This window comes from Pyrgilauda ruficollis, unplaced genomic scaffold, assembly GCF_017590135.1.
Source record: "Pyrgilauda ruficollis isolate IOZ18807 unplaced genomic scaffold, ASM1759013v1 scaffold12, whole genome shotgun sequence".
NCBI lineage: Eukaryota > Metazoa > Chordata > Aves > Passeriformes > Passeridae > Pyrgilauda > Pyrgilauda ruficollis.
The window spans coordinates 440,229-453,525 of NW_024510321.1; the positions used below are offsets into that span (position 1 = coordinate 440,229).

General features: G+C 42.0%; 1 protein-coding gene across 1 annotated transcript in view; it reads left to right on the top strand.

Moving 5' to 3' along the window:
- Nucleotides 1-13,297, top strand: part of OBSCN (obscurin, cytoskeletal calmodulin and titin-interacting RhoGEF) — a 176,302-nt gene that overhangs the window by 129,566 nt on the left and 33,439 nt on the right. Inside the window, exons 85-87 of the mRNA XM_041488781.1 lie at nt 187-289; nt 853-982; nt 2,083-2,188. Of these exons, the coding sequence (XP_041344715.1) occupies nt 187-289; nt 853-982; nt 2,083-2,188 (339 nt within the window). The remainder of the gene's footprint in view (nt 1-186; nt 290-852; nt 983-2,082; nt 2,189-13,297) is intronic.

Genomic DNA, 13,297 nt, shown 5'->3' on the forward strand with positions numbered 1-13,297 from the left:
ACAACGTATAGTGAATAATATTTAAAAAAACCCCAAACATATACAGGTGCAGGTAACTGTTTTTAAGTGAAAAAAATTGGTCTTTAGTATCCTTTAGGCCCAGTGAGAATTATCTGGTCAGGGATATGCCCTTCCTATCTGTTCATATTTCCAGCTGCCAGTCACATTTACCTTTGCTTTTTGCAGTGCCCCCACGGTTTGTGAACAAGGTCAGAAATGCTTATCTTGTCGAGGGTGAAGATGTCCAGTTCACCTGCACTGTGGAAGGAGCACCCAGGCCTCAGATCAGGTCAGTCCTGCAGCTCTCATGGGAACAAACCCTGGTTTCACATTTTGCATAGTCAGAAAAGTAATTTTGAGTTCATGACCCTTTCTTTACTGTGTCTTCCATCTTAGCCCCATCCCAATGCTGGCTGTTCATGAGCCAGACATTCCTGAGATTCTCAGCAGTTAATTCTAGCTAGAATTTGAAAAGAAATACCTGCAGATAGACCCTGAGGAGGACCCTGTCCAATCCAAAGCCCTAGAAAACGTTTTATCATTGTTTATCCTCCCTGCCTTGGACCTGACTTGATTTTATCAGGTATTCAGACAAAGAGCTCAGCAAATCTTGTCTTGTCATCATTTAAAGCCATTTTCCAGCACTGACTGAGGAGATCTCTTGGGAAGAACCTCATAAACGTGTGCAGGTTCATACCCAGGTGTGATCTACCCACCTGCAGCCCTCCCTTCCAGGATCCAAATGTTTGTCTAAGGATCAACTCTGGAGTTTTTTGATGGATGGATCAGTGATCCTGGGGAGCTCTTGATGCACAATTTTTCCTGGCTTATACTCCCTGTTTTCCCACTCAGGTGGTACAAGGATGGGGTGCTGCTGAAGGACACCAGTAAATACCAGACTTTCAGTGAACCACGGAGTGGCATCGCAGTCCTGGTGGTCAAGAACCCTTCCAATGAAGATATGGGGCACTATGAATGTGAGGTAAGTTTGGAGAGATTTAAATATCATCTGAATGTCATCTGAAATTATACAGGCAGGAGAATTCATTTTACTGGCAGAGACCCATGGCTGAGTCATTGTTCATAAGAATATTATAGATAGTCAGGCTGAACTAGATCTGGATTGTGAATGTCCAAAAGCTCCAGAATATTCTGATCTGAGAGTTTGTTGGTACAAGTAAGAATTGATGGAGCTTGTTCTGGAGCTTAAACTCAGATCTAGATCTCTAGAGGAAAGTCTTCTTACAAAATCTGGGACCATTCTGATGTGATATTTTGTTTCTGGATTGTCTTTAAATTATGACTAAGAAACCCTCCAGAGACAAAATAAAGAAATTAAGTCTAAATAGAAGTATAAAACACTGAAATTCCTGTTTTGTTTAACAAGCATACATGAAAGTAGCTGATAAATTTTTAAACATGTACGATATTTTAGGAAAATTAGTCATAGTCTATGCATTCATTGTAATAAAACATAAGAAGTTCTGAGGGCTTGGCAGTAAAAGAAATTGGTGTTGTTTAGGAAATTAGCATGGTTCAGCTACCAGAAATATTTAGGAAGTTTGATATACTTTAAAGAATTCTTCTGGAATTTTAACAAAACCAAACTACCTTGCATTTGCCATTGACTGAGATCCTAACGTCCAGTATTCCTTTTGTTGAGTAAAACTCTGTAATTATTGGATGATAACCAGAAAACAAAATTCTTTTTAATGGCCACCTAAGTGTGTGTACAGCAGGAATCTGGGCCTGTTGATAGAGACAGAGTTACCCCAGGCTGCACAGCAAACACCCAATAATTAAGTAAATAACTTTGCAGATGTGCTGTAACTTGTCTGTGTGAATAATTTTTGGTAAAAGACCACAAACTCCATTGTGCAGCAAAGTATCTCTTCAAATTCTGGCTTGGCACTGTTCTCACACCTTCACCCATTTCTGGCAGCACTGAATTTCCAAGGGTAGCACAGGCAGGGTTTTTAAAATACATTAAAATACATTAAAAACACGACAAAAAAATTACATTAAAAACACGACAAAAAAAACCATCCTGTGTTTCATTTGGCACTGCACCGTTCTCTCCAGCTGATGAACAGATTAGGGTCTGCCAAAAGTGGAGCAGAGCTTTACCACCACAGCGCCGCAGCCCTGACCCAGGAGAGGAGAGGAGACCAAGCCATCACCATTGAAGGTATGACCCTTGTCCAGCTCCGTACGTACGCCAGCCAGTTGCCCTAAAAACAACAAGATTCCAGTATTTTTTGCCATCTTACCCATGTTGGTTGTTGGTGTCCATGTATCTGTACGTCTTCTGGAGATGTGCATGGGCAGAGGGCAGCTCGGCTCTGTGCCCATCACCATCTGTTGATTTCCAAGCCTGGCAAATCAACTTCATATAATGTGTAAGCATTATATGGAAAAGGAGGAGCAAATGAAGGGTTTGTCACGCCACCACTAGTGCAAAAAGAAATGTTGTATATTGTTGGAATACTTGGAAATGCGTGTCAGCCTGGCAGGAATGTTACAGGGTCCACTGAGTAAAGGTGGAGGTGTTTTGGGATTGTTCCTGAAATACCACTGAAGGACATGGGGAATGACTGGGAAAGCAGAACTGACAGCAGTGTGTCCTGAGCAATGATTAGTTCATCCATTATTTAGGACTGTCCAGGGATAGCCATAGAGTCTGTTCCTTTTTTTTCTGCCAGTTTCATCTGGATTGGTAGGGCAACAAGAACTGATTTTATACCCATCCAAAAACGCATCTTCACAACTTTTAGTCATTACTGCCTAAAGTTCCAGGGATTGCTGCTTATCCCAGGGATTTCCACATGGAGTGTGTTAGTGCTAGCTGCAGACCCATCACAGCCCAGTGTAAATCCATGGCCACATCTCCCTAGGGAGCATTTCCTGGCACAGGGAATGGGTTCTTTGCACATCTTATAAGTGTCCTTGTGTGGCTGAGCGTGAACCAGCCAGTCCTGTCTCTCTTGGACAGCTCAGGAGCTGATACAGCCAAGGGACCACCTTTGATAGGTAAGGGACAGATCTGGAGGGCAAGAGAGAGGACTGGGACAGGCACAGGCCTTTCCATGCCAGAAAACCTTGGTTTCACAGGCTTCTCCCAGGTGTGGTTGGTGGAGCATGGTCAACAAAAGCCAGAGTTTTGCCAACAGCTCTAGGACCTTCTTTCCTCAACTTTGGTGTTCCCACACTGTCTTGTGATAATAACAGGAGTTCCAGTGTGTGTTTGAAAGGGCATAATTGACATTATCAACATCCATTAAGAGGCAACATTCTGACTCATGAAGCTGCTGGGCAGAAAATGCTGGAGTCTGGAAAAATATTCAGGGATAAATGATCCTCTACTCATATTTTTTCATCATTTTCTACAGTCCTCTGCAGTTGGCCCTGTTTGAGACAGGACCCTGGTCAGGCTGGACCTTTGGGCCAGCCCTCTGTAGACACAAATGTTGTGGTGTTACATTAAGAGGATTCATCCACAATAAATTATTAAGATTAGCATCCTGATCTATGAACTTCCTTGACTTCATTTTAAACATGTTTTCCTTTTAGTTCTTTCCCAGAGTCCCATCAAAAAGCATTGAGGGAGGATAGTGTAAGTGTAGAAACAGTAGAATTTTTTCAGCTAAATAAACCTTCAAGTACTTGAATTCTTTGTCTTTTCTATGCCCCAAAGAAAGAAAAATAAAGTTGTGTGCAGGATGTAGAGGAACACAAATAAATCTCTGTCAGGGTGGTGTATCTTGATGAAGTTCACTTCAGGCAGATGTTACAAAAGCATACAAGGGTTGTACAAAATGTTAGGAGCATTTTCAGCTCTGGGGGGTTGCAAGTGTGTATGTTCAGCCCCAAATTTCTCGTCTGCTGTTATTCCTGTAATCATAAACAACAACAACAACAACAACAAAACAAAACAAAAAAAAAAGTGAGCTTGGTAAAAAAAATATAATTGGAGTTTGCCTAGAAGCTTCAGAAATGTCATGAAATAAATTTGTTCTGTGATGTGCAATTGCTTGAACTCGGTAATAAGGAAGAAAATAGATCCCTGAGTCATCTCCAGAGAGAAACGGAGGGAGAGCTGCTTCAGGCCAGTGGAGAAAATAGGCTCATCTGTGGAGCAAGAGGATTGTTGTAAGCAGAATGGCACCAGGGATGAATTTGGCATAATGCACTTGACCGAGGAGGGAACTCATTGCTTTCTTGAGAATCAGTAACCAGCCTTGATCTGCCTGGAGAAAAATCAGGTTCATCTGGCAAAGACCTGGAGTACAGGTGGATCTCATGAAGGCTCTTTCCATCCTCACAATCCTTCCTGTTTGTGAAAATGGGATTACTTGTAGCTTCACCAAGAGGACAACATTACTGCTGTCACAACAGGAAATAGATACCGTGTCTGCTTCCTGGCTCTCTGCACCCTGGGTCTGAGTTTTACCTGATTTATCTCTGTTCCTGTGAAATGACCATTGTCTGGGTCTCAGGAAATACCCAAGGGGCAACTATTTTACTTTTTATCCTCCTGCCTTTCTGTACTGTTTATTCTGCTGAACCAAAGCCATGGTTTGGATACCATTAGTCCAGTGGTTTATGAGCCCCTGACCTGCAGCTGGTGATGATCCCAAGACCATGGGTATCAAAACTAAAATTCTTTGGTTTAAATTCACATTATGGGAGTTTGCAGGTCCCTTGGATGGACCAAATCCAACAAGGATGGAAACCACTGGACTAAGGGATCCCTTGTGAGCTGAGATCTGCCTTCAGCCACACCTGGTCGCTGCACTGAAGTCAATGGAGGGTTGCTTAAAAAAAAATCCTCTTTCTGTGGATATTGGAAGAATTTGAGACCCTTTAAAAAAAGTGTAGCTGAAAGAAGATCCTTCTCTTTGACTTCCAGTTGATTGTGTCTGCTTTGCACCTTGCTGCTTAACCTGCACACGGCACACCTGGGCTGATGTGCTCTGGCATGTTCTGGTGTGATTTATCCATCCAGGCTCACTAACTTGATTATTTGTCAAGGAAAAGCAAAGCCCAGTGCCTTGGAAAGGTGTTGCATTTCCATATGGATGGGCAGGTCAGGACCTAGAATGAGACAATACAAGGGGAGGAGTCAGGTACAGGAGTGGAGACAAAGCCAAAAATAAAAATTCCCAAAGCAGCGACAGCCAGGCAACAATAATTCCTTACAATTTGCCTTAGATTTCATGCAGAGGCTTGGGCAGGTTCTTCAGTTGCCTCGTGGCAGCCACCTTGTTAAAAATCAGCCAAAAATTAAATTCTTAGAAGGGAGATTTAAAACAGAGGAGCATCAGATCTCTCAGTGTTACTGAAGGAATAGGAGTTTGCCCCTTGTGGGATGTTCCCTGATTAGGGTATTTACCTCGTTATTTTTATTCTCTTATCACCATGGTTCAGTCTCATTTTTGGCCAGGCCACAGGGTTTCCAGTGCAAATTCAGGAGAGCCCCATGTGCCTTTGCAGCCCCGTCAGGCAGTGCAGGAGTGGAGCCTTTTGGTTGTTTGGCCTTGGGGGTTTTTGTTTATTTAGGTTTTGGTGGGGTATTTTTGAGAGAGATCCCATTGATATAATTTTAAAAACTCTTATATTCATGAGTTGAGCCACCAGCGCTGTAGGGGTTTCAGAGACCTGTGGATGTGACTCTTGGGACAGGGTTTAAGGTGGCAGTGCTGGCTTGGCAGTGGGTTCAGTGATCTCAAGGGTCTTTTCCAACCTCAAGGATTGCATAAATTGCTCATTTTAGGATTAGTTTTAGCACTTCTTGTCAGGTTTTGCAGATTAGTCTCCAAGAGTAGCAGAAGGAGGTGAAAACAGAGCAGTGCTCCTCTGGTTCATGGAGCAGCAAAAGGTTTAAGCTTCTGTGAGTGCAGAAAAGAGACTTAAAAATTGTAATAAAGGCCACAAATAACCTTCCATCCATCCAGAGCAAGGAGAACTCACTCATCCTCAGTGTTCCATCTCTTGTAAGCCAGTGTTTTAATCTATTAACCAAAGAGATGTCTGGTCCTATAAAAGCACGGGCTGTCCCTAATGCTTACAGCTTTTAACCTGCTTATCAGGGGCTCCTGCTTTGCAAAGCCGTTTGCCTAAAATGCTCTTGAAAAGTTGAAATGATAAATCCGGTGCTAAAAATGGATGCAGAATATTTTCCTCTCGGGGAAAAACAACAGGAAAAAAAACAACCAAAAAACCAAAAATGAAACAAAACAAAACAAAAAAAAAAAAAAAAGAAAACCAAAAAGAAAGAAAAGAAACCCAAATTCTCTCATCCTACTTTCGTGTGGTTCTATCCTTCGATATAGGATTGCTCAAATCCTCCCTCACACCTCGGACAGCACATATACAATTCATTAAATGACATTTTCAGCTTTCTCATCCCAGGCTGATGAACTTTGGAATATTGAATCTCTTTGACATCCACTACAAATAGAAATATCACAGTTGGTGTCGTTTGGGAGGACTTCAAGAACAGACATTAATAGAGCAACCATTAAAGAGACTTTGTGTTACAGATATTGTGAGATTTCATTAAATTTATTGAACTATTTAGTTTATATTACTTAAATCTCATCTAAATATATTGTTGCTAAAAGAATTGTAGAAAACACCTATTATCAGGTGTATAATCCAATTAAATAAAACATTTCCATCAGAACTTCAGCATTTTTACTCATATACTCAGTGCACATGGATTGATCTCATAATATTATTTAATGAGATTTCTAAAAGCTATTTGGAAATTGCAGAATAGTGATTTAAAAATTCAGTGAAAATCTCTAACCTGAGTGTGGTAAATTGTTAGAGCACTCAGTTCATTTGCCATCACTGTATTATTATAATTCCACAATTTAAAACAAGGTTTGAGGTTTTAAGGTTTATTTATTAATTAAGGATAGGTAAATGGGATTATTGTAATTGTGTCCAAGGATAAATATTTGTAAACAATTTTGCTCTTTACTTACCCAGTTAGTTTAAATTCAAATCTCCAAACAGATTTTGTTTAAACTCACCCAGTTCTGCAGTAACTCCTTTGAATCTCTGGGAAATGATTCCAGATTTTTACAGGCATAAACAAGACAAGGCTCTGCAAAAGAAACATGAGCTCTAGGTCAGAAATTAACATCAGTATTTGCACAAAATTCTTTTTCATTATGGTCAGATTTGTGGTTTTACCTGAGGCAGGGAAGAGCCCTTGGAAGTGAAGTGGGAGGAAAATTAGGTTAAAGTATTCCATTTAATATTGTAAATGTATTTTTAATTTTCAGTCAATGCAGGTTTGGGGGCACCATTGAAAATATCAGCACTAATCACCAGTTATTAAACAAATAATACAGGCACTCCAAATTCCCTGGGCAATAACTGTTTGTGATTTTATAGATATTTTTAAGAAGCAGTTCACTTAAATTGCATTGACTGAAAATTACCAGAACTTATTTATCATAGGCTGGCTGGAAAATTGAAAACCAATTGCTGGAGATTAAATTATGGGGTTTTTTTAGATATTTTGCTAGTTTATTAAATAAAAAGTGGGGCTTGCTGATGGGTTTTTTTCTAGATCTCCAATAGGTTCAGCAATTCAGAGTGTGCTCAAAGCAGTGTTGATCTTAATTTTATTCCAGTGGAGAGGATGGGAAACCTGCTGAAAATCTCAGTTAGTTCTTCAAACAGTATCTTTCTACTTTTTAAAAATGTCAGTTTTAAGGAATATTTGCAACACCATGAAATCATAACTTTTGCTCTTGATATGCATCAACAGCTTCCAGTTGGTTATGGGAGAAGGGTCAGGAAAAATTGCAAATTAGAGCAGGAAAAAAAAGAGATGGAGCAGACACAGGGCTCTCTTGGGTTTCCTAGGATTTGGGGTTTGGTTTTTTTTAGTGCTGATTTTCTCTACTGATGATAATTATATTAGTTTTTATATTTATCAGTTGGGTTTTGCATCCAGTCCACAAAAGTCTGGCCACAGTCCAGTGTCTGGGGAACTCTTTTTTCTAGGAAGTGCAATCACAGTTTAAAGAATTTCAGCTCTCCAGGATTTTCCAGGTTGAGGCATTTTCAGGTTTCTGACACCATCACTACCTTATTATAGGATAAAGAAAATTTAAATAAGGACCTTGTTTTCTAGCTTTGGCCTACCAAACAAAAATGGTAGAATAAACAGGTTTTGCCAAATTGTTCTCCACAAAATATTTAATTTCAAAGCTAAATGTTCAGAGAGCATTCTGGATTCTCGTTCCTGGTCAGAAACACTAAAGATGATGCTGGAAATAACCACAGAAAGCATGGATGGGATGGTACAGTTGGTTATTTTTCACTCCAGTTTATGTTGATGAATTGAGCAAAGATAATTTAATCATTTCAGCTTTTGCCTTTCTTTAACCCCATGCTGTTCATACTGTTCTCTTTGTAGTCACTGAACAAGAGACTAAAGTGCCCAAGAAAACCATCATCATGTAAGTGCTGATTTTTTTTTTTTTTTGGGTAACATTTGTGGTTTTTTTGCCTTGCTGCCTCTGCATGATCCAGTAACAAGCTTGTGTTCATTGGCCGTGCAAGTGTGTTCATCCCCAGCCCTCCAGATCCCACGGAATTCTGTGCCATGTCAACTGACCACCTCAAAAAAAGTCCTTTTTTCCTTTTCCAAAAATAGCAGCACTGGTGTTAGACACAGCCTTGGACAGTTATTTTATGATATTACACAAAAAAAATATTCTTCCTAATGCTGGTGGAGTTTCACAAGAGCTTGGGAAGGTAGAGTCTGACTTTCAGCATTGAATGAAAAAAAACCCTGAAAACTGTCTACCTGAAAATATCTACCAATTTAACAAATATCTCAGAGCTTAGAGTGATTTCTTCTGGCTTTATTTTAAATTTTTCAGGAAAGCCAAGTATGATGGAGCAGAAGGAAGATGAATATTTTTATCCCCTTCTATCTCTATATTTCTTATATAAATAATTGTGTCCTGATGACTTGGTCTAGCCTGGTTTATTCTGGATGCCTATAAAATACAAGGATTAATTACTGCAAAAAGCAGTATTTTCTCAGTCATACACAGAAGCCAAGCAGCCATTAAAACCTTAATTTATCTTCTTAAGGACCACAGAGAAATACATAATAAAATTGTTTCATGTGCTGGAAGGGGGACCCTGACCTGGAACAGTATTTCAGAGCAGCTCCAAGCCTTTCCAACCATGTCCTGAGGGCATGAAGGAATTATGCAATGGATATTTTGGGGAAATGCCTTCCCTCAATAGCTGTACTATTCTAAAATCAGCCCTTGACTTGGACATGAGGCTTAAGTGGATGTATTTTATTTTTGTTAGACGTAAAATTGCAGCTGAAGGACAGGAAGGGGTTGCTTACCTTTTATCCTTTTTATTGTTTTCTGTGAGGATTATTCCTTTAGACACATGCACTTGGCCCTTTTGGAGGCAGTGGTTTATAAGTTGTCCCCCTCAAAAGTTGCAGATAAGCTCAGTTAAATTGCCAGCCACTAGATTTTTTTCACCCTGCAAAAAACCAGAAAATAAAGTGGTTTTACCTGTACTGCCTCAAGGACCAGAATTCAGACTGGGGCAACTGAACAGAGAGTTTTTTGGGGTTTTTTTATATCACATTTGGGAATATTGTGAGAAAGTAGTGAGCAGGAGGGAATCCCAGAGCCAGTCCACATCTAAAACTCGGTAAATCTCATTTAAGGACATCTCTGTGCCTGTGTCTGGAGCAGCAGCATTAATACTGGTGGATTAAATAATATTTGTTATTACAAAATGCCATCAGTTACGCTGATTTCTAAATTTCTGAGATCTCAGTTCCATAGGCTGTTGTTCAGGACAGCTCCAGGAGGGATCCCTAAATCAAGGGCTGCAGCCTCAAAGGAGTTTGGTAAATTGAGGAGTGGAATCTCAGGCAGAAATTCTCCTCCTTTTGTGGTCATGAACTTTAAATAAGAGTGGACCTCAACTGAAATTGAGATAGTGATGGGGAAAAATCTGGGAATAATTCTGTAAGGGCAAATTCCAGCTCTTCATCTGTAGGAAGCTGATGAACAGAAGCAGCTTTAAAACTACTGGCTGAAAATAACAGATAATTGAGAGATGGGATTGAACCATGTCCATATATGCAAATCCCAGATCCCAAAAAACCCATTTCAACTTTGCAACATAGATCATGGTCTGCTGCAAGCACGCAGGGATTCATTCTCATCTAAAATGATTTAATTCTGTGTAATTCAGAAAGGCACCATGGCCAGTAGGAAGGCTCTGCACAGACCTTAAAGGTCTATGGAAAAACTGCAGAAAACTTAGGGAAAAGAGTAAAGCAGTGGAAATGAGCAGCAGAAGAGAGGGTGCTCTGCAAGGAAATAAATCTCCCTGTAGCTGACCCAGTCCTGGACTCTGCCATGTCCTCAAAGAGAGAGATTGATGGTGGAAACAAACCTGATCTCCAGAGGAGAAGGAAGTACAAGTTTTCAAAAATAAGACCAGAAGATGAGAAAGGCTGCAATGAAGCCAAGAGCATTAATATTCCATGATGGATACAAACAGGTTCTCCATTCTCAAGGGCAAAAGTCAGAGCAGAAATGTCTGAAGAGCAGAGGGGGTGACCTTCAGCTCCACGTGGCTGTGACTGGAGAATGGTGACGAGGAAGAGAGGAATTAAAAGGCTGCTGTCTCTATTCTTAATTTCAGTTCAGGCCACTGTTTGACCCTTTAGTTAATTCTTTGTTTTTAGCCCCATTCCTTGGAGGTAGGGACAGAATCTCATCACAGAAACAAAATGAGTTTTCCTGTGATTTCCACCGGAGCAGATGTGGAGCATTGGCTTCCTTGTGCTTGCCAGGAAAACACTGGCAGAAATGTATTTACCTAAAATAAAGGTAAGAAACACCACAGGAAAAAACTTGCAGGAAAAACCACATGCGTGTATTAAGTATATAAATTAAGAGCACTGGAGCCTGGGTTTAGGCCTTGGGTTAGAAGGGATTTTTAAAGATAATCTAGTCCAACCCCTTGCCATGAGCAGGGACAATTTCACCTTGATCAGGCTGCTCAGAGCCCTGTCCAGCCTGACCTTGAATGTTTGTAGGGATGAGGCATCTACCACCAGCTCAACTTCAGTCAAAAAATCTAAAGTAAAGCCAGCAGAAATATGCTGAGAAATCATAATTGGGCATCCCAATTTGGCTTGCTATTCCTGTGTCTGTTGGAGGCAGTAGGATCAGGCTGTGTCTACACTAACAGTGTTGTGAAGAGTAAAAAAATTCATTTTGGCATAGATGACTTGTGCAGGAGATGTTCTAGCTTTCTTTTCCTGGTCATCTCCACATTTTAAGGGTTAATCCCTTTCAGTGCAACTGTTCTGCAAGTGGAAATGCAGATCTCTGGTCTCAAAAGAGGCTGTAATTAAAAATAAAAAATAAAAAAAAAGAGAGAGATATGTTATATTAATAAATATTATTAAGAAGACACCGACACTACTGCAATAAAGGGCATTTAACCATTGAGGTGGAAGGAATTAGGATTTTCGCCAAGGATACTCAGGTTAAAGTCTTTGAGTATTTTAAATTTTGAGGGGGTCCAAAGCAGCAGAGTAGGTGATCAACACAAGCACATGAAATACAGCAGCACCCAGCAGAGCATCTCAGCTGGATGTGCTCGTTGTGTGCTCACACCAGAGGAAGTTCGTGGAGCTGGGGTTTTCCCTGGGGAAAAGGGCACTGGATCAGGGGTGTTCCCCGGGGAATAAAAAGGGCACTGGATCAGGGGTTTTTCCTATGGAAAAGGGCACTGGATCAGGGGTTTTCCCTGGGAAAAAGGGCAATGGATCAGGGGTTTTCCCTGTGGAAAAGGGCACTGGATCAGGGGTTTTCCCTGGGAAAAAGGGCAATGGATCAGGGGTTTTCCCTATGGAAAAGGGCACTGGATCAGGGGTTTTCCCTGGGAAAAAGGGCAATGGATCAGGGGTTTTCCCTGTGGAAAAGGGCACTGGATCAGGAGTTTTCCCTGGGGAAAAAGGCACTGGATAAGGGTTTTCCCTGCATCACGGGCATGTGGGTGTGTGCTCTGCGCGTGTGTCCCTCCCAAAATGACCGCTTCCCAAAAGCTGGAATGATCACCCCAACTAACCCCACGCGGCACCTCGGCCGACCGCGGCATGTGCTGGTGGAGTGTGGCTCCCCAAAAAGTCTCGTCTTCCTGAACTCCACCCCTTTCTGCCACCAGAGAGGAGACCATAACCACGGTGGTGAAGAGCCCGAGACAAAGGGGAAGGGTTTCTCCTGCACGTTCTCCTTCAGGTCATTCTCCTTCCCGCTCCCCACGGGCGGAGCCGGCTCCAGAGCCGGTTTATGTCTCCAAGATCAGGCAGCCTGTCCACAGACACGACCAGGAGGCAGCACCAAAGTCTGCTGCTGTTCCCAGGCTGTATGTCACGGAACACGAGGACATGCAAGGGGCAGCGGCGAGAGACGTCGTTGTGGAGAGCACAGTGGAAGAGAAAAAGCCCAAGTGGGTTGAAGTGGAAGAAATAATTGAATTCAAGGTGAAAAAGTCACCAAAGCCCACAAGGAAAAGAGGTTCTTCCCCAGCAAAACAAGAAAAAGATGACTCAGGGGTGTTAACGTTCACTTTTCCCAGCTCAAGGCCGAAGCGCTCCCCAGAAGACGATCCAAACACAAACAACTCCAACAATAAATTGGTGGAACAGTCAAAATCTCTGCCGAATGAGGGGCTCTCTGAAGGTGACATCCAGCCTCTGGTGTATACGACCGAGCAGGAAGGATCTCAAGTCAGCAGCGAAGAGAGAAACTCCCCGTGTGGGTCCGAGCAATTAGGAAGTGATTCATTTATGGATTATGGGTCTGAAGGGAAGAGCTGCCCTCAGGAACCACGTGCTGACTGCAGGTCAGGCGCCACCTCCCCTCTGCTTGCCTGTGGGGGCGAGCCTTTGGTCTTCAGTTTTGGGACAGCTGCTGGAGACCAACACGAAGTTCTGTTCTCCCCGGCGAGCCCAGAGGATAAGGAAGGGCTCGATGAAGTGGATGTGTCTTGGCCTGTTGGAGAGGAGGTACCTGAAGTAATACAGGACATCCTTCCTGAAGAGGACAACGTCATAGTGGACGAGCCAGAGGAGCTACACACCGACGACATCAGCACGCGGGACCGCAAGATTTTAACCCACAACGGCAAACTCTTAACTCTGGAGGACCTGGAGGATTACGTCCCTCAAGAAGGCGAGACCTACAGGTGTGAGGATCAGAAGCCC